The sequence below is a fragment of the Lonchura striata genome, chromosome 14 (assembly GCF_050655825.1).
Source record: "Lonchura striata isolate lonStrDom1 chromosome 14, ASM5065582v1, whole genome shotgun sequence".
Lineage (NCBI taxonomy): Eukaryota > Metazoa > Chordata > Aves > Passeriformes > Estrildidae > Lonchura > Lonchura striata.
In genome coordinates this window covers 8,408,853-8,435,137 of record NC_140716.1, presented here as the reverse complement: position 1 = coordinate 8,435,137, position 26,285 = coordinate 8,408,853, and the positions used below count along the sequence as shown (strand labels likewise).

At 38.2% G+C, this 26,285-nt stretch overlaps 1 protein-coding gene across 1 annotated transcript in view; it reads right to left on the bottom strand.

Annotated features, from left to right (window-relative positions):
• SMG1 (SMG1 nonsense mediated mRNA decay associated PI3K related kinase) overlaps positions 1-26,285 on the bottom strand; it is a 59,274-nt gene that overhangs the window by 4,512 nt on the left and 28,477 nt on the right. The window contains exons 22-58 of the mRNA XM_021539807.4: positions 25,981-26,148; positions 25,025-25,179; positions 24,359-24,504; positions 23,487-23,688; positions 22,702-22,811; positions 22,160-22,307; positions 21,629-21,788; positions 20,881-21,001; positions 20,006-20,254; positions 19,438-19,722; positions 18,334-18,478; positions 17,922-18,060; positions 17,400-17,630; positions 17,134-17,311; positions 16,360-16,521; positions 15,863-16,080; positions 15,532-15,686; positions 14,390-14,612; positions 13,175-13,421; positions 12,363-12,592; positions 11,585-11,833; positions 11,068-11,206; positions 10,871-10,980; positions 10,056-10,274; positions 9,436-9,626; positions 8,666-8,838; positions 8,027-8,306; positions 7,056-7,328; positions 6,713-6,947; positions 5,010-5,236; positions 4,244-4,394; positions 3,961-4,150; positions 3,263-3,732; positions 2,121-2,255; positions 1,366-1,518; positions 859-1,038; positions 429-656 (exon numbers count right to left, since the gene is read on the bottom strand). Coding sequence (XP_021395482.3) covers positions 429-656; positions 859-1,038; positions 1,366-1,518; positions 2,121-2,255; positions 3,263-3,732; positions 3,961-4,150; positions 4,244-4,394; positions 5,010-5,236; positions 6,713-6,947; positions 7,056-7,328; positions 8,027-8,306; positions 8,666-8,838; positions 9,436-9,626; positions 10,056-10,274; positions 10,871-10,980; positions 11,068-11,206; positions 11,585-11,833; positions 12,363-12,592; positions 13,175-13,421; positions 14,390-14,612; positions 15,532-15,686; positions 15,863-16,080; positions 16,360-16,521; positions 17,134-17,311; positions 17,400-17,630; positions 17,922-18,060; positions 18,334-18,478; positions 19,438-19,722; positions 20,006-20,254; positions 20,881-21,001; positions 21,629-21,788; positions 22,160-22,307; positions 22,702-22,811; positions 23,487-23,688; positions 24,359-24,504; positions 25,025-25,179; positions 25,981-26,148 — 7,275 coding nt within the window. The remainder of the gene's footprint in view (positions 1-428; positions 657-858; positions 1,039-1,365; positions 1,519-2,120; positions 2,256-3,262; positions 3,733-3,960; positions 4,151-4,243; positions 4,395-5,009; positions 5,237-6,712; positions 6,948-7,055; positions 7,329-8,026; positions 8,307-8,665; positions 8,839-9,435; positions 9,627-10,055; positions 10,275-10,870; positions 10,981-11,067; positions 11,207-11,584; positions 11,834-12,362; positions 12,593-13,174; positions 13,422-14,389; positions 14,613-15,531; positions 15,687-15,862; positions 16,081-16,359; positions 16,522-17,133; positions 17,312-17,399; positions 17,631-17,921; positions 18,061-18,333; positions 18,479-19,437; positions 19,723-20,005; positions 20,255-20,880; positions 21,002-21,628; positions 21,789-22,159; positions 22,308-22,701; positions 22,812-23,486; positions 23,689-24,358; positions 24,505-25,024; positions 25,180-25,980; positions 26,149-26,285) is intronic.

The following is a 26,285-nucleotide window of genomic DNA, read 5'->3' as shown; positions in this document are numbered from 1 at the left end:
TAACAAGATGTGCAAAAAGGTCATCAACTGCTATATTTTGGCTAAGAGAATAAAGTGGAGATTTCTAAGCCCTTTCCGTCCTTCAGTCTGTCATTTGATTACAAATAACTATAATTTTCAGAAGTTATGTATGAAGAAATAAATTTTTAAATTATAAATTTTTTTACAGATTTAGAACAAAAATATTTATAAACACAATGTTTTAACTGCCGAGAGAAAAGATTCAGTTCAACCAAAGCCTGCTCAGGCTAATGCTAGAAAGTTTTATGAATTCTTAAACATCAAGAATTGAACTTGTCTTGAACTCCATATGCACAAACATTTTACTGTTTCTAGATACTTTACAAAGCACATAGCTACAACTGTTGTTTTTCTTACACTGTACTGACATGGGTTCAAGGAATAAATTTAAGCATGTTTAGGCATACCTTTGCCATAGCTTTCAGTAGATGTTTGACATCTCCAAGCTGTCTGTTATGACCCGTGAGCACAGTTTTAATACTATCCACCAGATTCTGAATTGTTTCACAAACTGTTTCTATTTGCTGTTCTCGTTCTGTTTGTACTGTTCTCTGTGTAGATATCTCCTGGGTCAACTGCTTGTGAGCTGAGTGAAGCCACTCAGAGCTGCCAATAGGATGTTCGAGACCAGTGCCCTAAAAGGAATAGAAACATTTCTTTATCTGTACCCAGAGATAAAATTCACTTGCTGTGTAACAGCACGTGTTTAACTGACAGCACAAACCCTGCGGCCACACTCCATCCGCAGGAATATATAACACTGAGAATGTAGACAAAATTGAGAACTCCCTGCAGTGGTTCTGAAAGGTTTTGTGCTCTGCTCTGCCCTGTGCTCACCACCCTCTGCAGCAGGCGGAGCTCCAGGTCAGACACGGAGCTGTTGAACTGCGATGCCAGGGAGCACATCTGCTGACAGCGTTTGAGGAGGTCAAACAGGGCAGCATCGAGATTCAGGGCTTCTCCTGTTCTGGTACGTAAACTCTCAAAATGAATGATATTACTGCAGAGGAAAGTGACCTGAAAAATCAAAGCCAGAGTGAGAAAAATTATTTCACTTCAACTGTTTATTAGACAAACAGCATTTTTTTCATGTGCTTTGAAGTGAGGATTTTAAACACACAGATAATGCCCTGTTACAGTAGCAGTATCATCCCAGCGTCATCCAACCCTGCAGCAATTCTCACAAAGATTATTCCTATGGCTTTCAAGTGGGATTCCCAGAAATATTTGGTTATCTGTGTTTGCTCTTTAGATGCAGAGCATAAAAATATCTTCTACATAAACCTTGAGTAGGAAATTAAGAGTGAACACACTCACGAAGAGTACTGTACTTATCTGTAGTACCTGGCTTGCTCTTTGACTTTCTTTCAGTACAAGGTTTCTCCGTTCAGCAATAGTGGCATCAAAATCTTGCAAGACTGGGGCCAGTGCAGGATTAGCACCTCCTGCCCATTTTAAACGCTGCTCAATACTTGCTTCAAGTGCTGCTAGTTTCTCCTGCATTAGGGAAGAAAAAAGCCCATAGAGATAATTCATACTGATATATAGCATTCTAAGCCTGACTTTAAATAAATTATGCATACATAGCACATGCAGACCCTTGGAAAAGTGAAATTAAAATTGAGAAAGGTAAGCAGTATTTAACAAACAAACATTCTATATTACTGGCACCAAAGAAGTCTAAAATACTGAGCTAAGCCACAGCACACAAACCTTAACACACAGAAGAATTAATATGCCCATTTCTACAACAGGAACTTCTGACATTTAGCTAGCAAAAACAATAGTAAGGATGATCTAAGGCACACAAACTTAAAGAAAAGGAGCATTAGCAGCCTTCAGAAAGAAAGATACTTTCACAGATTTGTATTTTTCTTCAAAAATATTTACTGCTATTCCAGATAGAACATTTTGGATGCAACAGCAAAATCAAACAATATAACAGTACCCACCAGACCAAAAGAGATCAATGACAATACCCCCATATTTGCATAAGACAGCAACCCAGATAACGTAATTTGAAGGTGGCAGAGGATTTGCAGTTTGTGTTAGTCACATTTCAATGTGCTGCTGAACAACCCTCCCCAGAACAGTCATACCTGGACCGTTGCAATGGAAGCTTCAATCTGACTGAGCGCATGAAGTTTCTTTTTCATGTTGTTTAAAATTGCTGAACGAGGTGGAGTGACAGAAATAGCCTGGGGGCGACTGATGAGAAGATCCTCATGCTGCCACTTTAAGAAAGTAACATCAACACTTGATTAGCAATATTGCTCAGCACAAAATACTTTGCATCACAAACACCAATTCCAGTGCTCTGGTACCCTTTATAAGTAAGGGCACTTCAAAAGGCTGCGTGTCAGACACTACTAGCACAGCTCAAAGTCCTAAATCATTCAAGAGCATTAAATTACACAAGTAGTTGCAAATTATGTTTTGTTGGCTTGGATGTTTATACCATTTATCCATCCACTAACTTACTAGTTGTGATTTACACACACCTTTTTAATCTAAAGGAAAAGCCATCAATATTCAGAAACATTCACTTGTGATACTTTAAAACCAAGATAATTTTGCTTATTGGTCTATGGAATGGTTTAACTGACCTGGAGAAAGCCTTGTTCCTGAAACTACAAACCCCTATAAAGTAAAGATCACTGACAGTACAACACAGCTGCATACCCGTGTAAAGGTACACAATGGCATTTATCTAAAGCCTCAGAAAAGTGATTTTCAGGACTGATACTGCTGCTATTTGTACTTTTAATGAAGCAAAGAATGGAGCAAGGAGACAGTCAATATGGTAAAACTTTGAAGGAAAGGTACAAAACTACATTCAGCAACTCATACTCTCTGTTCTAAGCTATCTCCTCCCTTAAAGTCATAATCTGAGAAAAAGGGGGGAAACGCGACAGCATTGCCGGTAAGAAAGCCAGTGACTGACCTATTTTCTAAAAGGCACTTAATGGCTATCGAAAAAAATTATATGTATTGATTCAAGACAACTTGTATGTTGCAGAATTTGCTTCTTGTAAAGCAGCTAGTCTTCCAGAAAACCTAGCAATAACACTTTTCCTTATATATTTACAGCACAATTATAACCAAAATACCTTATTAAGTCCACTAAAATACCTTAGAATTTATTCAACAAAATACCATGTCTGTTGTGCTCAGACACTGTAACTCATGCTCATTTTCCCCAGACCCCATCTGGAAGTCCCAGCCTGTGCTGGGCTCTCACCTGGAACATGGCAATGTGCAGCTGCACTCTCTGCAGGCTGGTCTTGCAGGAGGAAATGCTGGTTTCCAGTCTGCGCACCAGGTCGTGCTTCTTCCAGGCCGTGTCGTAGGAGCTGGCCAGGACTGTGGCCCTGTTCATCACCAGCTGTGAGAACTTGCCAATCTGGATGTTGTGCTCCACGGCTTTCTTGCACAGGTCATCCACAGAAACCTTGCTTTCTGCTCCAAAGTCTTTAGCTTCTACCTGAGCAATGATATCAACACCCAGAGCGCTGATGAAACTGCACAAAGTCAGTCCCAAAGCTTGATTTGGAAGGCCAATTAAAAGCTGCCTCACAAAGTCTGCTGTAAAAGCTTTAATTGGCTTGGCCATTTGATCTTCACTAAAACAAGAGTTCCTGTAAAGGGCTTTCACATTGACAATTTGAACAGGTCCATTTACTGCATTCTGGTCTTCAATTGAACTGATTCCTTTTAAAGGGAAAGAAATAGTACTTCTGTTATAAAGGAAACATTTGGTGCATCCAGAAGAATAATACCCGACTTACAAACACAGCAAAAGCACAGGAATTCATTTTTAGTTGCTGCTTCCTTACCACCTATCCACGGTAAGTTATAGCAAAAGTGACCATTTTACATTCTTCTGAACAAGATGGGAAGCAGATAAAGGGAAGTGAATATTTGATATAATTTATTTACCTGACAGTGTCTTAGAAAAGGTACCACAGAGCCTGAAAAATTCTTTAATTGTTTGCAGTCTCTTCAGAAAGAAAATTTCCTCCAGGACTTGGCGATTATTGTCATCATCAAAGAAGTTAACCTGGGTGCTGCGAGCTTCCCTAATTATGTCAATCTTACGCCAAGCAAGAGGTATCTCCATCTTGTTTAGCTGAACAATGTAAAGGTAATTAATTAGTTTGGGTTTTTTTAAATGTTTCCTAATTCAGGCTCAAACAGTACTCCAAAAATAACAAATCCATACCTTTTCAATCAATAAACCAAATGCAGTTTCCACTTGAGCAAACATTCCATCAAAAGCTACCAAAAGCATCTGACCAGCTGACATTTTGGGAGTTTCATCAACTGAACCATTTCTTGGCTGAATCAGTTCACCATACTGAGCATGAAGTACTCTTAAAAGGAAAGAAAGAAAATTTACATGGTTTCACCAATTCACTGTAGCACTGATGGAACCGCCACAACTGGCTCAAGGGAAATACCAACTTGAAGATTTTGAATTGATTTGTTGTGCACCAAGCACCTACCCAGAAATGTAGGTGCACATTAGAAGATGCACAAGTCTGTTTGCTCAGTGTTTTGTCTCATTTTGTGTTTTTAATCAAGTCACTGTCTTAAGCAAAAGCTGCTCATCAAACCTCCTGATGAGGAGTGCCATGGTTACAAGCTCTCCCTTTCACAGGTTCCTCCCACAAACTAATGAACAGGTTCCTATTTTTAGCATAATTTAACTTCAAATAGAAAATCACAACTATGTATTTTGGAAGAAGTTGACTACCAAAAGCCAGATGTAACTGTAAATTGCCACAGCTCCATATTTCTGTGTATGAATGGGGATAAACACACAAACAAGCAGAGAGGAAACAAGAGCACACCTTATACCCTGCACTCTGCTTAAGGTATTCTTGGGCAAGAAAAGCCTGTATATCAAACAAAAAAATACTTTGAGACAAACTAATGTTCTTCAGTTTCCACTCTCCCACACCAAAACTGGAAAAAAGGTGATTTACCTTGCAACATCAATGTAGTGAGTGTGTGTCTCCTCCTCTATACCCATAGCAGCATTTCGTAAGTAGGCTTGAAGAGATTCAACCAATGTTTGCAAAGGGACTCCATCAGTTGTTTGCTCTATAAGATTATCCAATTCATGGAGCATACTTTCTAAAGTATACTCTCCTTTCATTAAGCACCTAAGTGCTTCTGGGAAAATGATCTGTCGGAAGTTTGAGTTCAATTCCTGTTGGGAAGTAAGTATGAAAAAGTAAGAACTTTTCCCCCTCAAAAAGTATCCCATGCAACATCTTTTGTCATTTTAATACTACACCACCATGCAGCAGACATTATCTAAAATATAGTGTGATGGTGGTCAGCCAAGAGTCAAAAGTCTGCTCCTGGATTAACTTTGAAGAAATCAGGAACACAATAAACCCTGTACAAAGCCAAAGGTTTGACACCTGTAGCAATGTAGCAACAACCATCTCCACAGCACCAGCAGCAATACCTGACAGCCATCCTCATCAGAGGCTGGGAGGCACAGAGCTCATAATTTGTGAATTGGTTTCATCAGTGTCAGCTTTTCTTTTCCATTATGTAACTACAAGCAAGTTAAATTATTTATTGAATTTATGATTTACAACACTGATTGGACTAGACAAAGGAAAAGTAGCAGAAGCTTGACAGGTAGTGATAATTTTGCCACAGAAAGTGATGCAGGGAAGAACATTACCTTAAGTGGCACAGAGCAATTTCCCCCAAGCAGAATGCAGCAGAGGGCTAAATGCAGCTACAGAAAGAGCCAACGTGCTCTGTCTCCAAAAGGAGATGAAACACACCAAAAAGACTGGTTATCTTGACTGCCAAGTGAGCAGGAGTTCAGTGAGTACATCTTATCTAAGAGCTCACAGGGAGGACAACAATGTGTGGGTGAAAGATCCCCACTGCAATGCAGTGAAATTGCTGCCATGCACATTTCTGACACAGTTCTGAAATGTTACAACTTCAAAGAGGGAAAAATTAAAGTGATGAAAATCCAAATGCACTTAATGCAGCCTAAGAGGAAAATATTTCTCAAATACAATACAATGAAATTAAAAGCTTCAAAAACCTATTTAACCAGCCACAGTTGATAAAGTACATCAGTCTTCAGCAGATATTTCACTCAGACTGCCCTTCAGGGGTTTTTTGTTTTATTAATGTGGAAACATTTCTGAACCACAAAATTATAAATGCATTTTTCTCCTACTCAATATTGGACACAGGGGCCTGTACAACAGGTTTTCTGAATTTATTTGAAACTGTTTGATTCAGGTGAAAATAAGTAAAGTTTAGCAGGAGCAGAAAACAGAACACAGTTTGAAGAGTCTGGAAGTTGATCAGGACTCTCAGTAATAGAACAGAAAAATGAAAGAGACATACAGCTGGTGTGTCTATAAATCTGATACCAATGTCTTCCTCATGGTTACTTACTTGACAGCAGTTTTTTGCAATTTCTCATGTATAGATCAAAACATTTTCTGTCAACCAATAAAAATGTAAATGACAGAAGCAAATGCCTGTTCAGCTCAATCAAATAAAGCACTTGGGAGCAAGATTTAGGAAAAAAAAAATCTCAGCAGCATCATAAACAAACATTTAGTCCATTAAGGAAGAATCTATTAAAAATGACTTTGCTGAAGCCTTGAAGGATAGGGGGAAAAAGTAACAAAAGAATCACCTGAAGTGAGATATACACTCCATTGGCTAAGTGAACAGCTTCTGATGCTTCCATGGGGTTGGGAATATCCAAGTCCTGGGGTACAAGATGGCACTGCTTCAGCAGCTGCACAAGGCACGTGACATTCCCACTCATGCTGCAAAGCTCCTCCAGGAACCAGGCTCCATCTCTGGAAGTCAAATCAACCAGCTGCTCTCCAGCACTGGACGCTGCACCTTCCATCATCAGGTTTCGCCTAGATGAATTGAGACACTTAGACACCGCACCTGCTGCTGCACTCCTCAGAGAATTCCATCACTGTGATGTGCTCCCCACCAGGAACTTTTCCCCGGAGGGCACTCACCTGGTCAGCGCGCAGAGAGCGGAGATGATGACGCTGGCCAGGCTGAGCGAGCCCTCCTCGCCGTTCTCATGCAGGAACACTTTGATGCAGCGCTCGATCTCCTTGAGCTGCTCCTCGCACACGGGCACCGTGACCGCCTCCTGCTTCAGCCGCTCCACCTGCCGGATCAGCCGGCTGTTGATGTCGGCCGCGTAGCGCTGCAGCGTCATCTCCGTGGTGGATATGAACTGGCACACGCTGGGCGGCGGCTGCGGAGCGTACTGCATCTCGTACCTGCCGAGCACAAGCACAGTGACTACACCTCCCCTTCTCACGTGGCAGCAGACTGCACTCTGCTCGGTAGGCAGGAAACACACTCCATGCTTGAACCGTTCCTCAATCACCTACTCCTTAATGCTAAATACCACAATGCTTTTATCCGGTCCTAAAATACACCATATTCCACACCTATTTGCAAGGACATAATACAACTGTCCTTGAAGCAAAGAATCAACAGAAGATAAAAAGAAAGGAAAGAGATTTCAGAGGAAATGCTCAAATATAATCTAGATCTTTTAAGCCAAGCCATAATAATGTTGAAAAAACCTGACTTAAGAAGAAAAAAAGAACCAGAAACTGCTTGAAAATCTACTAGATAAAAAAACCCAAAACATTACTTATTGATTTTTAAGTACTAGAAATTTCTAAAACTCAAAATATCACTACTCTGAAGCCACAAAGGTGAATTCTCCATTTCTTCATTACATGAAAATGTTACTTGATTTTCCTGTTGAAGCACACAAATTAAATTATGGAATGGTACTTTTAAGGCAGTTTTTCATATTTATCCCAAATTTCCAGAATTACAACTTACTGTTGGTTTGCTTTATAATTAGATAGGTCCTTCCAAAAGAATTTATTTAAATTATAAAATTAGGGTAGTAGCTTGAAAATTACATTTTTTTTAACAGGTCATTATTCTGTCAACTTACTTCCTAAAGATATCCTGACAACGGTCTATTGTCATGTTACAAATGAGCTCTTCCATCCAGGTTTTCCACTGCTCTATTCGGTGCTTCTGGAACACAGCTTTGGGATACTGCAGAGCTACTGTTGCATAGTTGTGCAATTGTTCCAAGCAACCACGTAACACGGATCTTCTCTGCTGCAGAAAGCTACCAACCTCTCCTTCCAGCTGTTCACACTGGCTGATGAGATGTGCCTGGCCTGCATTTTGCAGAAATGCTGTTGCTGGGACATAACTTGGAGGACCTTTAAAGAAAGAAGGTTAAAAATAAAGACACTATTATACAATAAAAATACTGAGCATTAACACTTTTTCAAAAATTTTTTTACCTTGTGATAAAGGAGCATAGAGAATTCATATTGAGAATTTTGAGCACAGGGTAAGAGAATCTCATGCCCAAGTAGGAGAAGACAAATTCCTTGGGACAGCTTGGCACTGAAACCTTGAAGTGCTCTAAATCATCCTTTGAAGAAGTCCCTTTCTTTTAACCTATTACATACAGATCTTTGCCTTTAAGCTAGAGGATACTCATAATGCCTCCTGATATTAAACTCAAGTTATTTTCAAAACCATTAAAACCACCCCCAGAAATACTATTAAGTACCTAGGTCCATTTGTGTGCTGATTTCTTGGAGCAGACTTGCAAGTTGTGTTGCCTCTAAATTACTGAAGGCAGTTTGGTAATGGGTTATCCACTGCTCAAACTCATTTAACTTCACCTGGATGGCTTCCTGGACAGCTCTTTGTTGAGACTGCAACTGTGTGTGCTCAGAATACCTGAATTATTGAAGCCACAGAATCAAGTAAGTACTACAAGAAAGAAAATACTTAACACTATAGTATACAGAACAATATTGAACAATACAACTGTTAACCAGGAAATGAACGTGTTCTCACCAATTACGTTAAACTAACAATGTTGCATTATTAATTCTGCTTTCCTAGAAAATAATTAATGCCTGTGCCTATTCACACAATTCTGAAATACTTGATTAATTTCAAATAACCATCAAAAATAACTTAAAGAATCAGAAACTTGGAAGAAAGTATTTTTGTGTGATTTATCAATAGTTCCCTTATGGGGATTATAATGATGGAACGAGACTTTCAGAACATTCCCACTTGATCCTTAAGGATCAAGTGTGGAACTTGGACTAGCACAGGTTATATCAATGGAGTATGAGGTGCAGGACATAAATAAGGTTATTTAGCAGGAAAAGTAGTTGTTCTTTACAAGGAGTGACCTGCTTTTACCAAGCTATTCACTCATGTACAGATTTCTAGCATTCATACATAGCAATAAGTAGTACATTGCTAAAACACCATCTGTATTGAACTGTGAGACTTCTGACAGAATTCCTGGCTCCTCTGTACCTGTTCTGAAGTGTGCGGGAGGGATGATCCACTCCTTCTGCACCTTCCAGAAATTCTATCTCTTCCAGTAGTTTTCCTTGCAACTTTTCTACATCTGTTAACTGCTCCTGCAGGTTCAGGTACTCTTCTAAACTACTGTCCAGTTTTGGCAGCACAGCAAGCATTTCATCTCTGTTCTTAAACCAGTTAACCTGCAATCAAGACACAGATGTTACCAAACTGCACTAAATCAAACTGGCAACAAAGTAATATATGGCAGAACTTAACCCTTCAACACAACCATTCATCTAGCACTGCTTCAAGTGCTACAACTGCCAAATCTTAACAGACATTTGTTATTTAAGCTGCTCTATAAACCTCCATTTTTATTCTCCTAGCTCAGATTCAGGCAAAGCACTAAAACATGTTTTTTAATTAAGTATGCGACTGAAAACTAAACACTTGCAAGTTCAATATAAACACTTCCCTTCATACAAATTCAATTTATCATAATAAAATTCATGAACTAGTGCTGATACATGACCACATCTTCCCCCATTCCCAAAATACAAATAAATAAAATGAAAGCGCAGCATCTACTTTGGTTTAAAAATAGAAAATTATTGTAATTGCAAACTCACCTTTATCTCGGCCACCCTCGAGGAAAAGAGACTGCGTGTAATATCCCTTTCCATTTCCCTTTTGCTCTGCTTGTTTTCAGCCTGCTGGCCACCACCACCATAGACAGCCCCAGCAAATCCTGCCTCGCCTCCAGCTGTCCAGTCCACCAGGGGATCATAAACAAAAGCTTCCAGCAGCGTAAGCAAAGTCTCCCTCCCACGCCGCATAATATGAAGGACCTGCATTGTATTTTAAACAGACTTGTTCTGATTCTGTGATATCCTTGTAGAACAGTGGAAACTTAGAGGCAAAATACTGTACCTGAGTAGGTACAGAAATCTATAATGTATACCTAACTACAACACAGACAGGAAGAACACCACAGTGGGTACAAATGCAGCTGAGCCTGTGGGAAGATCTATCCTTCCACACAAACTCTATGCACAAGGCACAGACACTTAAGGAGGAAAGATCTCCCTTCTTCAGAGCATTCTTCTTTTTAAAAACCTGTCATGCTTATACAGGATGAGTCCCAATGGAAGATGGCAAGCAAAGTAGCTCAAAAAAAATCCAGGAAAAACATAACATTTTAATCTACAACTACAAGTCCCCCTTTTGTCCTAAATTTTAGTTGTACCACTACTTGCATGTGCATTTATTAGACAATCTCATATTTCTTAAATACCTACCACAGGATATAGCTAAAGTAAGCCCAATTAAAATCATAGCAGAAAGGTGAAGCCTCTATAAACCAGCAGCAGAATGTAGAATAGAAAAGTTCTAAGACAGTATTAAGGCCAGTGATAGCCCTCAGTTTTCCAACCTCCTACCATACCTGTTCACAAGAAAGCCTGAACACCCCCTCCACTCCTGTCACTCCCAGTGCTGTTTCAATGTTGTGTGTCATCCGGAACGGAACCTTCTCTGGGACCCTAAGGCTCTTCCCTTTAAGATAAAAAATTAAGTTGTTTCTTTTAATTACCAAGAAAGAAAACCTTTTATTTGAATAACATATAGCATTTTTTAAATTACCTTTTTCAAAGCAAACATTATAATCTATGTGGACAACTTCTCCTGTAGTCATATCTATAAGAACATTATCCAGATGTCTGTCTCCAAGACCAATGATGTAGCCAACCATGGACATAACTGCAGTGGATCTTGCATACGACTTAAAAGAGAGTTTCAGGAAAAAATTATTTGTGGGAATCCTCTGCGAACACATTGGACTGACTACCATCTTAAAACATTATTTTAAGTGTAAGTGTAAAACAAATCAAGCCCAACTTATTCCAAGCAGTTTTCTATTTGTTGTTTGATGATATTTTACAAGAGTTTTCATTTTTTAGGCTGGTAATTCTAGTATAATAACTGACTTATCCGGTCTATACCCAGGTTTTAATTTGATGGCACAACTGCCAACATTTTGTCAAACTCACAGCAGCACCAGCTCTCCAAACTCACAAGTACCACACCTCAGGCATTTGTTGCCCCTCATCCCATAAAAACCACAGCCTCTCCTATGTAAAATACAGTTGTTGTAACTCACCTGTGTAACTCTCCACCACTCATCTGCTGTGGTACACGATGACCAGAGCTCCTTAGCGAGGAGATTCGGGGGAGTTGCTTCCATTAGCTCTTCCAGAACAGCCCTCATGACATTCAAGGGCCAGTCACGACGTGACACGTCGAGACTAAGCCCAACTGCCTTTAAAGCAGGTCCAATTTTACTGTAGTAAAGTTCACTGGGTCTAGGAACTATTCCAGGGTTCTGAGGGGTCTGGTAAGAGTCCTGAGCCTAGAAGAAATGAAAAATGGTAGTTGATGTATTAGCACAGAAACATAACCCAAATTCAGTATTGGTGACAATGAAATATGAAATCAATGCCTTAACTGAGCAGGATTTCTTCAGCTCAGAGACTGCTTTCAAAATTCAGATGTTAAGGTCTAAATAGACTGAAAACACATTGTTCTGGCCTAATTCTACTTTCAAAGAAGATCTCAAATATAACTACAAAAACTGTATTTAGAATGAAATGAGTAAACAAGATATGGAACTAAAATAATTTCAATCAAGGTTAATTCTATTTGTAAAAAACAGTTCTCTTGAGTTATCATGCCAGAACAGCACTTTTATGTTACATACTGTAATTATATATAAATAACAGAGATGCAATTTTATTGATTTCTGGTCAAGTCCCAAGATACATGAATACACACAACCCTCCTGCATTATTATGAACAAACGCAACTTAGCATGACAAAGCAAATCAAAACAAGCACTTCTCTTCTGCCTTGTTCTACTTAGCACACATCACAGCCATTACCTTTTGTGCCTGCAGAGCAGCTTCCCGCTGCTGCCAGCGCTTATAAAGCCCAAAGAGAGGTGTGGCTCCATCCACCCACTGGATGAGGCCCGACCTTGTCCCCAGGGGTGTCACCGAGTAGTGCCTCGCGTGGAACCGTGGCGTCTCTTGCCGGTTGATCGTGGCAAACATGGTATTCACAATGGATAAGAACTGCATGATTCTCTCATCTAGGTGCAAGTCTTCCAAACCTGCAAGAAATTTGTTTTAATATTTCGCTTCTAAACAAAACATTTTTTCCTAAAGCCCAAAATGCAGCATTTTCTTAAACCTACTACATTTCAGACTATGAATATCTTTATAATATGTAGATTAAGGATGAGTTGTTTGGCCTAAAGCAAAGTGTTTACATAGCATTTACCTACAGTTCATCCAGCTTGCTGCATGAGCAATACACACTATAGTTACAACATAACAAACAGGCCTTTCCCTTGCAGAGAAAACAAGAAGTCTCTAAAGTTCTCTTTTAGGGGCTACGTTAAGCTTCTGGAAAACTGCATCCAGCTAAACCTATCAGTATGCAAGCAGAGCATTGCTTCTGATGAAAGCCTTGTAAAGAATGGACTTGACTTACAGTTTCACATAGCAAAATTCCTTGAAAAATATATGGTGAAGTGAGGGTAGGGAAGAGACAGAGCAAATGCTTCCAACTCCTCTTTCTCTGCATCATTCAGGCAAATAAACCTAGAGTTGCACCATGCAATCTTCCTAGCTTTAATACAGTCTAATTAACAAGAGACAGTACCTGCTATGAGACTAATTCTATTACTTACCTTTGAACAGGTAGGGATAGTTCTTCCCATCTGAACCCAGGAAAAGCAGCTTTTTAGGTTTGGTTTTGGTTGGGAGGATGGTGATGGTGCTGCCCACACTGTGGATGGTGACTGTGTCCCTGGTGGACACCTCTCCAGGAAGTGCTATTTCAGTGTTCATCATGGCAGCCAACCAAGGACTGATTTCTTCAAGTCGTAAGAGGTAACTGGCCCGTTTCTGTGCTCTTTGCTGCAAACTCAGCATTACCTATTACAAAGAAATTTTTTTTCTTTTAAGTTGAATTCACCTTAACAGTCAGCAGTAAGAACAAAAACACCCATCAAAGCAGACTTAATGATGTCATCTTCCAGAAAACAAAGGTTTTTCCTAAACTCCTTTGTGCCCTTGCCATGCGGCTAATCCAGACACAGTTTAGGATGAAGATTACAAAAACTAAACAACATCCTCTATGCAGCAAATATACCCTGTGCAGTGATAGGAACCAAAGTCACAACAAATCATGCTCCTCAAGAGGTTTGCTCCTGTATTTATAAATATCTGAGCTGTGGTTAAAGTCAGCAGCATTCAGCAACCTTGAGTTTATGTATCTGAATGCTTGTTTGTTCTGCAAAGAGAAAAGAAAGTACAAGTAAAAAAGGCCTATTTGCACATAAAGCCTCTGTTCTGTCTAGCAAGGTTTTAAAAACACCAGGCTGGCTCTGGATAGACATGTGAATACTTTGTTTCTCTTCACACCCAAAGACAAACTCAAACTAAGAGAAGATGACATAATTGAACAAGGACCTCTAGGTAGGGTTGATCATTTGAAAGCTGCTGCATAGCCCAAGGATTAAGCTTAGATAAACATAATTAACTTGTTAAAACTTGAATTAACTAAACTCAAATACCAGAGTTTCAGAAAGACAGTATTTAAAAGAAAGAAAGCCTTCTGCTCCCAAAGCTGCCAGCATCCAAGACAACAGAAGATGCAAGATTTGAAAAATGTAATTTCAATGGGTAGAAATGCAGTAACAGACAATCAATACAAATGGCTAGAGGCAAAAAACTATGGCACTTTAGTGCCCAGTTTGCCTGTGCTGACTGCTGAAAGACAAAGCTTCAGGCTGCAATTTTGATATGGTAAGAGAACAGCAAGAGAAGGAGAGGGTCAAGCACATGGTGCAGCAAGAGCAGCAAGTGTCTCTACATTGTATTCTTCCTCTTGCATGTAATACCTCTTTAAATGGGAGCCAGCTGCTTCCAGGTTTAGCAGGATTCAAAGGATTCTTAAGCTTCTCTAGTGCATTTTCAATTGCATCTCCATAGTTATCCTGAAACCACTTCTCATGAGGAGTTTCTGCAGGAGCTGCAGTGATGCTCCTCACGTGTTCCAGAGCAAACACAATGGGCTTCATCAGAGCTGTGTGCTTTTCACGCATGATTGCTATTTTCTCCTCTCTGTTATAAAAAACACACAAAAACCTCCTCTTAATGCCATAAAACCAAGTTCTCGTAAGGACAGCATTACACAACAAATGAGACATCGAAGAACTCACAAAAATTATTACTTCTCAAAAATGAGATCTTCAGTTATGATCATATTAAAATGAAGAGTATTTCATTCCACCTTGAAAAAGTATTCCTCTGAACCACACTTTCTTAAAAAAAAAAAAAAACATTTGAAATGCATTGTTCACCACCAGAAACCCTGATTAGGATCTTTGAGCAGAAATCACTTTAAGCAAGTGATCTCCTTTAATAAAGGACCTTTTTATTACTACTTGTTGAGGATGCACCACACTATAAAGGAGAAGGCACAGTCAGATCATTCTATTCTCCTACTCCATGTCAGTCCTGACTATGGAATTCAAGAGGCATTCTTAAGTTAAGCCACATGTCCAGTGAATGGATCTGCTCTTCCACTGCTCTGTTCTCAGGAGAATCCAGGTGAGGGAAAAAGACAAGACTTGCTCAACAGTGAAAACTAAAATCAGATTAAGACATTCTTGTTTACTCCAAATATCAGCATTCAAAGTGATGTCTAAATAAATTACACCATTTAACATGCTTATACTCATTTCATCTGACTTGGAAATGGAGAACTATAGGATCTCATCATCCACACCACAATATACACTGGGTTCTAACACATTATTACTAAGGAAACCACAACATGGATGCACAGGTAGACTGTTTCTCTCATTTGACTGGAGAAGTAGCTGTAACATAAAATGTTCTTGAAATAGGATCCCAAGGCTTACAAAGCAGCAGCTGGGATAGTACAGATTCAGGAACACCACTGCTGGTTCATTTGACTGTTTACTTCCCCAAGAACAAACATTTGTTATTATCCCTTGTATTATTGAAACAGACATACTTCCGTAAAGTGTTGTTGTTTTGGACCCTCTTGACCTCATCTTCCAGCTGTTGAATCCGTCTGAGGACGTACATGTGCTGCTGCAGTAGAACTCCCAACCAAAGCTCATCCCAGAGAACTGTAACTCTGCGCAGCTCAGCCACAAGCATCTGAACCTGGATAAAGCAAGATTCACTTTTCAAAAGAACTAAAATTAAGATCTGTTTCAGTAGATGAACAAGTTGGAAAAAAGATAGAGACACAGCAAACTTTCAGTAGGCCAACACCCAAGACATACTAATTACATATTTGTTTTTCAAGTACCCAAGCAATATACATTTGAATTATTTACCTGCAATACCATTGTTGGATTTGCAGCAGAGAGTTTCTCCACGATTTTGCTGTAGCAATCTTGCATCATTGCTTGATCTTCATTTAATCCAGCTTTTGTATCATCTTTACTACTTTCTTGGGAAGCTGGAGTGCTCCCTCCATCACATTCACCACCCAACAGTTCTTCTCCTTGTATATTACCTAGCAAAGTAGGGATGGCAGAAGGCAGCTTGTTTCCTAAATTAAAACCAGATTATAAAATATTAGCTATAGTAAAATGTATCAGTCCAGTTTATTCAGCATCAGGTACATCAGTACATTAAGTACTGGTGTAGTATAAGAAAAATTTGCAAAATCTGGTAAATCGGATTAAAAATATCAGTGAGTTCCCTTAATAAAAATATTCTTAAGATCAAAACTGAGAAAACAAAAAAAACCACCTCAGTATCATCCTACCCAGTAGATAAAAATATAGTAGCTTAAGTTTATTTGAACACTTTTTCCTCTTCTCCATACCTGAAGTCTGGGATTCACTGCTAAGTGAAATGGTTCCCACTATTGCAGGATAGAGGATGAGATGAGGAGAATCCTGAGCAACTCGACAGAGTAAGTTGCAAATGCTCTGCCGAACGTACACTTCTGGGTGATTCAGGCGGGAGAAAAGCTGGGGAATAATTCCTGCAGAAAGGGGAAAAGGAAACGTGCTGATTCACTTCATTCTTCTTCAAATGAGACAGAATTTTATTTTTAAAAGCATGCCTCTTTTTTTGAATAGGGAGAATGTAAATCAAAGAAGTACAAATCAATTTACAAAAAAGTCCAAAAGAAAGTGCAATTTTACAATAGGTGCCTCCCTTTCTTTGCCTCCCACACTAACTCCATAACCTTTGAGGGGAAGTCCCTAAACCACCAGAACCTGCAGTGTAATGACAAACAACTACTTCTGAAACGTGTGGCTTTAGTCACAGATCTTTCTCAACTATAACTAGAAAAAAACCCACCTTGTTTGTTTTTTAGAGTGGTCATATGATGTAATACTCCCCAAACCACATCCCCTTTCTCATTTCTATGTCTTCAAATGGGGGAAGGAGGGGATCAAAATCTGTGCTACTTATCTACTTTACAATCAGAGCGTTATCAGACTCTAGCATCTTCAATGACATCATTTAGTAAAAGACAGGGTCTCTTTTCCTCACACTTAAAAATTTTATCAAAATGCAATGAACACCTTTCTGCATTTAGAGAAAATGTCTCAATATCAATTTTAACAGCTAGATAACACATGCTTACCTCTCCAAGGAGCAGTAGGTGTAGTTTCTAGCCCATGCTCCAGATACTGTCTAAGTTCTCCAGCATGTTTCACAAGCAACCGTAACAGTCTCAGGGTTGCCATCACAATTACATCATCAGTGCTTTGCTCAGAGGTGTTTCTCAAGTGCAGTCTGGGATCTTCTTCATCAAGTGGAACCTTGAAACACATAAATACTCCTCTAAGTTAAGTATATAGCTCATATCCTCATTTATAAAACTAACTTGGTTTCCACATCAATACTAACCTGACCAGCATTGAGTTTGAGGAAAGTAAAGTATGCGCTGCAGGACAGTTTATAGAGACTGAAGATTCTGTCCACAACTTTCCTCCAGACTTTAATTAATCCTTCTGTTGCATTTTCATCAAGATCTGAAAGCCAGGGACAACTTGTTAATAACTGACGCCATATCACATCCACCATATCATCTTCTTCATTGTCCTCATTTTCAGTGATTTGTAGAGTCATATCTTCATCCTAAACGCAAATAAAGGGAAAGCAGGTTTGATTAAGTCCTCCAGCAATTTCTACAAGCAATCTTAGTTCCTAAGTCAATTTTTGTCTAGCAGCTCATGCAACTGCATTACTCAATCACATTACCATAATTCATCCAACAGGTAGGTTACCACACAGCTAACAGATGGTTTCTTGTAGTGTCTGAATTTTAACTTAAAAACATTTACAAGAGTTAACATGAACTGCAAGAAGAGGAAAATAAGGTTCATGCTGAAGCTGAATGTTTTTGTAAGCAAAGAAATCTACACTCACTTGAATCCCAGCTGGCCGACACACTGCCTGCCCAAGAATGCCGTAGATTTTCTCTTTATCCTCCTCTGCAATGTTGTCTGGTAGCAAGTTCTGAACCTCAGATTTCTCCCGGGGGAGCAGCCGAACACCTTCTCCCTGACTGTAACATTGAATGAATTATTGATGCCCATTACATGAGTATTTGTAGAGCTACTGCAAGTCTACATAAAAAACTTTTTGAAGGAAGAAATCATCATTATCTCAGAATTAAGTTAGCTTTGTTCTACAGAGGGCAACTAACCAAAAGAATATTCATTTCTCTGCTCACATGAAACTTCAGACCACATACAACTGTAATCATAAATACACAGATATGGTTTATCTTAAGAAAACCAATTGTACTGTATAAATTCAAGCATTAGGCTGTATTTACCTGGCATTATCAACTACTTTGCGGCCCCATCTATAAGCCCAGCTAGCCAGGGCTGCCCAAGACTTGGCTACTTCAGGTGCCTGTACTGAAGACAAGTGATACAGCTGGCCCAAGATGAAGTCTGGTTCTCCAACTCCAATGTTTACTGTGATGGGAGAAATAAGAGTAATGTGTGTTACAGTGTAACACTACTTCTGCCTTCCTTAGCACAGAAAATAACACCAAGAAATAATGGATATACAGTATTTTTTAGTAAAATTAATACCCAACAGTGCAAAATTTTCCAAAATTTTCCATTTGCCAACAACCACTGCTGATACTCTACAATTCCCTCCTCTTTCACAGAGAGGTGGAACTGAGGCAAGGAACTCATGACCTCCAAAGGAGCACAGTGCTTCAGAGAGAAGGCGTCTATGAAGTACCCAGGGCACTGTGGTTGTATCTATTTGTGTATACATTTATTTTCTTCACCATCAAGTCAGAAAGCACCTACTGTTTGACATCCACCAACAGCTCTACAATAAGTCTGACTCTGCATGAGAGGAATGAAGTTATATAGGAAATCCATGTTTAAATGTTAAGATAAATTCTGTATTTCTTTAAAGAAAAGTCGGCTGGAAACTAGGAATGAGAACACATTTCTGCAGCAACAGCAGAAGTGTTCGGATTTAGTACAGATTAAAGACAGTGGAAAAACCTAAAGTACTTTTCACATTTATGGGGGCCTTCATAACATAAATCCTGTCCATGCTTAAACCTGAAAGATCTAACTCAAACTTTAGCAAATACACAAGCTGAAAGCAAACACACACGGCAATAACTGATATCCTCAACACAAAACATATCTCAGTTTCTTCCTTAGGCCACCATTACTTGAATGAGAAAAATGTGACAGAAATATAAAATATCAGTATTAAGGTGTTCGGCTTTTTTAACTGTGTATAGTTACCAATTGCAAAAAATACACACCCTTGACACATGAATTAGGAAAACAAATACATTACATAAGTGATGGAGCACAGTCTTTATCAAGATAACTGGTGCTACCCCTCACTATATTTATCAGTAACTAATTTTAAAAAAGAACAACGGGAACAAACATACCTGTAGATTCACTTTCAATCCTAGGATATTCATCTTCTAGTGTATTAACAGCTGGCAGATTAATCAAATTATATATGTTTTTAGACAAGGTAGACAGGCCAGTGTGATTCTGCTGCTGTTGAGCTCTATATACTTGTTTCAACTGTCCTGAGATCTCTTTCCATTCTGCTTGAATCCATTTAGCCAGTGTGAGAATAGATTTAGCAACTGCATATTCAGCTTTGGCAGATTTACAGAAAGATATGGCACAAGAACTCAGCATTTCCATAGCATGTGTTGACTGACCTGCATATCATGAAAAGCAGATTTTCAGTACACTATTATTTAAAACAATTCTGAAATTCAGCACATTCAGATACAACTTTTAGCAATGTATTTTTACACATAAAATTCTCTTTTGAAGAATTACAAGCATGAAAAAACTTGTGAAAACACTATCAGACAGACAATAGCTAATGAGATTAAATCAGTTCCTAATGATACTGCCCTGTTGTGGCTTCTTCAAGGTAAGGGGAATTAATCTAGTTTTAAGGCTAAGAAGTTCAAGTCACTAGAACACAACACTCACCTGCTGTGTATAACAACTTTGTTTTCTCAATATCAAGTTCAGGACCCCATTTTTCATCTATCTGACCCGGTGCAGACAATTTTTTAAAGTGCTGGACTAAGTCCTGTGCTGTGGTGGTTTTCCCCAGCTGGACCTCGCTGCACTGGGCGAGCAGTCGTGTAGCCAGGGCGATGTTTCCTCGCTTCCGTGCAAATTTCGCTGCTGTTAAACCCAGTTCCATTAGATGGCTTTTAATTGGGACTGTAGGTTCTAAAGGGAGCAAGACATTGTAAACCAAAGTATTAAACCACTGTCTGACACACAGAATTTCTGCCCAATATACTGTGTACATGGGCATCAGTAAAAATTGCTTCAGAAATTTATATTACTTTATTTCTTCCTAGAATATTTATATATCCCATCTTGAACAAAAATTCTATCTATAGATTATTTGCTGGGCAAAAGAGTTTTTTCCACTATAACCATTCTTCTTAGCTAATAAACCTACTTGTCCCCTGACAGAACATTTTTTCTCCCATTTTCTTATCAAACTGTACATTTAAATGGCTCTCATGACTGTGAAGACCCATTATTCATAATGTTGATATGTTCAAAAGTGAAAGCAGTTAAAGTATGACATGATGAACAAGTAAGGGGTTATTAGGAAAGTAGTATACAACACTTCAGAATGTTGTTTTTCTTTTTGACACTGTCTACATCACAGGACTAATCAAGACAATGAGCAGTAAAGCAAGGCACCTGAAGGAAAAAACTTGGTTTTTAAAAAGTATTCCATCTGAAATACTACAAAATGACACATCTGCTGCTTTCAGCAGATAACTTAAGTTCAAATTCTGCATTTGCTTTTCATAACACCATAGTGAGAGCTTACAGACCTTTAAGCTTTTCCATCAGTTGATTCTGGTACACCGTGTACCTCAGGGCATGCATCCATGGCCTTACATCGTGCTGCTTGCATGACCTCAACGCTTCATTGAAGAGAGGTATCAGACAGTCCTGCAAGGGGCACAGAAGTTGCACAGCTGTCATGAGACAACTTTACTACAATGCACTTTCATTAATTAAAACCAAAGACCATTTTTAGAGCAAGCATTCTTGTTTATAATAGTGACCACACTTTAGCATTAACTAGAAGAAATATTTTTTTATGCTTGATTTTGAGAGGACAACACTAAGAACTGCTCAAAAATCAAGCAGAATTGTCTTCTGAGCAATGTGATTAGAAATTACATCTAGAACATCCATAGCGGTTGAAGTCTGACATTCAGTGTTTAATTGCTAAAGTAATTTTTTTTATTATTTTTAAGTTGCTTTGAAAGTAAATTAAATGCATGTTACAATGTATTCAGAGAAGAAATACCAATACTCCAAAAGGCAATTATCAATAACACTTCAAAAATACTGTAAATTGAAAGAGAGGTATACTTTTAACAATAGAGAGAAGGCCAATTGAGATATAAACTTACAAAAACTTGGATCAAGGCACATTAGAAAACTAAATGAGGTCTTCTTACAGTATGATTAACAGTCAAAACAATTAATGTATGTTTTGTATCCAACACTCCACAATATGACATAGCAAAAGACATTATCCAAATTTAGGTTTTAAACACACAGAATTACCTCTGATGTCAGCCTGTTGCATACAGTGTTTTCCAAAGCGGAAGAACAGTACAACTGAAGAGTGCTCAACACTGGTAACGACTGAGACACGGTGAGCGTGGAAAGTCTCAAAGGCCCAATAGCAATGCGGGAGGTTTGCTTTAAGTACTTTACAAGATTTCTGAAATTAAAGGATCAGGACAGTAATTTTTCTTAGCTAGACTTTAAGAGCAAATAGTGGTATCAAAATTACTGAATTAAAAACAAAATCAGTATCTTTAAAAGGATGGTGAGAGAATGTTGCAGTATGATACACGTTACATTACAATACTTTATTATTAAGCTGACACACAGAAGTACTTTATCAACTCAAGCATTTTATAAACTATATGAACCCCAAGTTAAATATTATCTTATTATTCCTCAGTAAGCTTATAACTCACAACAGCTAGCACTGCCATGGATGCTGAAGCTTTACAAAGAGTTATGCTTAACAAACGAATACAGGTTTTCACAGTGCATTACATTAATTCATAGCACATTTCAACTTACTCAGATATTGACTGCCACTTTTGCTCCTGTTCTATGTGGTTTACAGCTGTTGCCAGACATACTGAACTTCTCAACAGCTGCACTTCAACTGCTTTTTGAAGTTCTCTTGGATCAGGACTTAGCATATTAGGAAGGAGCTTCTTCATGTCTACATGGAGATTAAACAATTGAAACCAACTAGAACTGCCAAATCTTGTTTTTATTTATTTTATAATTTTATCTCGTTTCACCATCTGATAATGCATTTTTCACAGGAAGTTAAAAAATATATTTAAAAAGTATATATTTTATATGTGTATATATTCATAATAGAAATTCATCACATGTTGCTTATAAACAGTCACATTAACTCCAGAAACACACTTGTATCAATGTTTAGGATGACCACTGACAGTCATTTTTAAGCTTGATTCATAATGGTTATAGTCAGTCCACTGAACACAGCAAATTGCATTCAGAAGTTTCAATCTGTCATTTAGACAGATACACAAAGAAATATTTACTTTTGCACTTGAAGTAAATATTAATTAATGCATTTATACCTATTTTTTCTTTGGATCCCCCTGCAAGCAGGTTGATATTTTCTCCTGGTAATAATTCTAGTTGTTCAGTGCATTCAGCAAGTTGTCCAGACTCAAAGCTGCTCAAAGATCTGCAATTCAACATTTATAGTTTTATTTCCATATTTTTTACTTCACTCCAGTTGCCAAGTGTATTACACAGCAAAAAGAAAAGACTCAAGACTAACTCCAAATCCTACAATCATGCAGGAATGGAAAGCAATCAAGTCGTCTTTGAAGGTCTAGTCAATGTTAGATGTATTTTTTCATGAACTACAAAAATATCAAAGGTGGAAATAAATGCACAAGCTACAGTTCTAAATTTCATTTTAAAAAGAAGCAAAACTAAAAAACTCAGTGGCCAAGACCACTTCTTTCCAATATTTTTTCTATTAAATTAGTATGTTAAGATATTTTTAAGAACCACTGAGACACATTTTATTTAAGTTGTGCAAAAGGATTCATCTTCTGCTGAGTAAAGCAGAATAAATTTGGTATCTTTTATTCTTCAATTAAAGATTTTTTTTCTTGAATACTAAGCAGCCTCAGCAGCCAGAAAGCTACAGAAGCTATTTAAAATGTTACTTCTTCACCCATTTGTAAATGCCATGGCCATGTTTTCACCCTCCCAAGAACACACCTTTCTTCTTTGTATGCCTCTACTTAGAAACTGACATCCAATTTTAAAAATCCATTGAAACTTTAATACTTCAGTTTTAAAACAATGAACTCTAATGTACTGTTGAATAAATGAATTATACCCTTACTTTATGTAGTTAAAATCTGCTTTCAGATTGATTGAGGTATTGCTATTGCTTTTCTTCAGTTCATGGACCATGTTTTGCCACTCCTGAACAGCAGACCAGTCAGCAATGGAAATGTAACATTCACATGCTTTGTTACCCAGGTAGTTTATCACTTCAGGTGAAGAGTCACTTGGCTTAGTCAGAACAGTTTTTCTACTTTCTCCTGTGAAATGAAAAAAATTTATATAAACACTCAATTAAGTATATATTTTCAAACAGCAGTTCTATTACTCAAACATTATTTCCATGTGTTTTGTCAAGAAAAACTCTTTAATTAAAAAACAATGAAATAGTTACACAACTTTTACAGTATTCTTCCACTAATACTTTTTCTAAGGGAAAAGAGAACCTTTTCAAATAAGGTTCAAAAAAAATTTAGTTTATATCTGTAAAGGAGCATCAAAACAGAAAAACAGAGCAACTAAATTAGGAACAAAGGAGGCTCATTTCCAAAGATGAAACAGAATATTGCAACCAAGTCTTAGAAGTTAAAAGTCTCTGAGTAACTAGTGCATTTATGATACAACTATGTCATAAACACTAAGGTCTAAGTTATGATGATCTAAAATAAACTAGATTTAAATTAGTAAGTTACAAGATATTTTACCTATTACCTTTAGTTTCATTCAGCTAGACCTCAGTCCTGCAAACCCTCCTATCTACACATAATATTGGTTTCAAGGGCATTAAAGTGGTTCAGTTTAACTGCAGACAGAAACAAGTTTTCAGATTTCAGAGTCAGACATTACCATGGCTGTATTACTAAATGTTCTCATTTTATGCACACACATTTACAGATGCAGTTGTGTTTCTCTTAAAAAACAAACACTAACCATTTAAGGAATGCTTTGGGCTGGCGTTGTTCACACTGTTTGAATTGGCCAACTTCAGAACAGTCTTGTCAAAGCCTGCTATACAGCAATCCACTCCAGTCATGGAGCAGAGGTGCTCCTGGTATTCTGCAGTTGCTTTTTCAAACCTAAAAGTTCAATATTTCAGTTAGCATCTTAAAGAACCAGGTTGGGGTGGGTTTTTTTTGTTGGTTTGTTGTTTTTTTTTTTTTTTTTTTGGGGGGGTTGTTGTTTTTTTTTTATAGACTAGATTTTGAGCATTATTTTACTCCAATACTCAAAAAGCTCATATCACCTTCAGCAAAAGAAAGGGATTAAGATAGGACACAAGTTTACTGGCTGAATTTCCAGGCTGTAGCATTTGATAAAAGCTCATCCATAGAACTTTTAATGTCAACTTCAAATCAAGTAGAGACAGAAATAAAGGAGTTTGATATTTGACTGTCACAATTTTATTCTGAATGAGCAGAGCTGAATACTGATTAAATACATATTACATCTCTGAAAAGATTCACTGAGTGTAATTAACATGGAAATTCATCAGCAGCCTTGACTCATGCCACAGTTTAAAAGATTCGGAAGCAAAACTTTCCCTAGAAGGAAAAAAACATTCAAGTTTATAGCATCCAATTATTTGTGAAAACTTACCGCCCTTCTGCTTGCTGAGCTACAGAATTGATCCAGGAGAGGCTCTTCCCAACTACAGCAGAAGACCAGACAGCAATACCCTGAATAGCTTCAGGACAGTGAAGCTCACATAATGCTTCTACCAGCATCATAATTGTCACTTCCAATTCATTTCCCTAAATCCAAACCAAAAGCATTATTTAACAAAACACATCTAATGCAAGAGCCATGTGTCTGTGAGTGAGTACTCAGAAATGATGAAGCAGCATTTCATTATACACATCTACAAGTGCTCCTCACATCCATCCACTGCACTGCTTTTGGAAGAGCAGGGGAGCCAAGGGAAAAGTTTGTGCTGTGAACCCACAGCCTGAACATCAATGGTTAGCAATGACTGTTTGGTGGTTTTGTACCTGTATGAGAATTCATAAGGGAGCACAAAGTACCAAATAGCTATCAAACCACCTTTGGGAAAACATTTAAGCAAATCAAGTCATGTACTGAAGAAACTACCCAACCCTTTCAAGAAGGCTGCAACTACTTTATCCACCCATCCCACCCCTGAACTTAGCTGCTAGTTAGAGGAAGGATACCCCAATGACACAACCCTACTTCTCATACCCACAGGTAAGCAAGGACATCACACTACCACAAGCTTGGGATGGCCTCACACTAATGCAGCACCAGTTTCACAAGGTTTCCACTAAATTAAAAATTGCTCAACTGAAAACATGAATTAACTGTAACATTCATTCCTGTGTAGTATTTGACCACATACATGTGTTCAGTACATCCTAACCTCCAATCCACAGTATCATAACCACAATAAAAACATACAAATTAAAAATGTGGCTTTAAATAACTCATTCTTTTACATACCACTTGGTTTAGTAACTACTGGTTGCCTTAGCTTAGTTCTTTTAGAACATCACGGTGAATATTTCTGCAATAGTCTACAGAGTTTGAAAAGAGAGTACCTGAGAGATACTATTATTAGTTTTCATTTCTGTGAGTAAATCAAATCCATGCCTGACTGTCACAGCAGGCTGGCCAGCCAGCAGTCCAACTCTCATGATGGAAAGTCTAATCCGTGTCAGCCAATCCTGGCACGTCTGGCGATTGGTATAAAAGAACGTCCTGATAACCTTCAGAGACAGGAAAGAATTTTCACAACAACATTCTTCTGCACAAACCAACATAATTGACTATTTAAGATTGACATCAAAGACCGGAAGGTTTATTTTCTCCAGTTTTCAATTGACCTTTGATTTTATTCATGTAA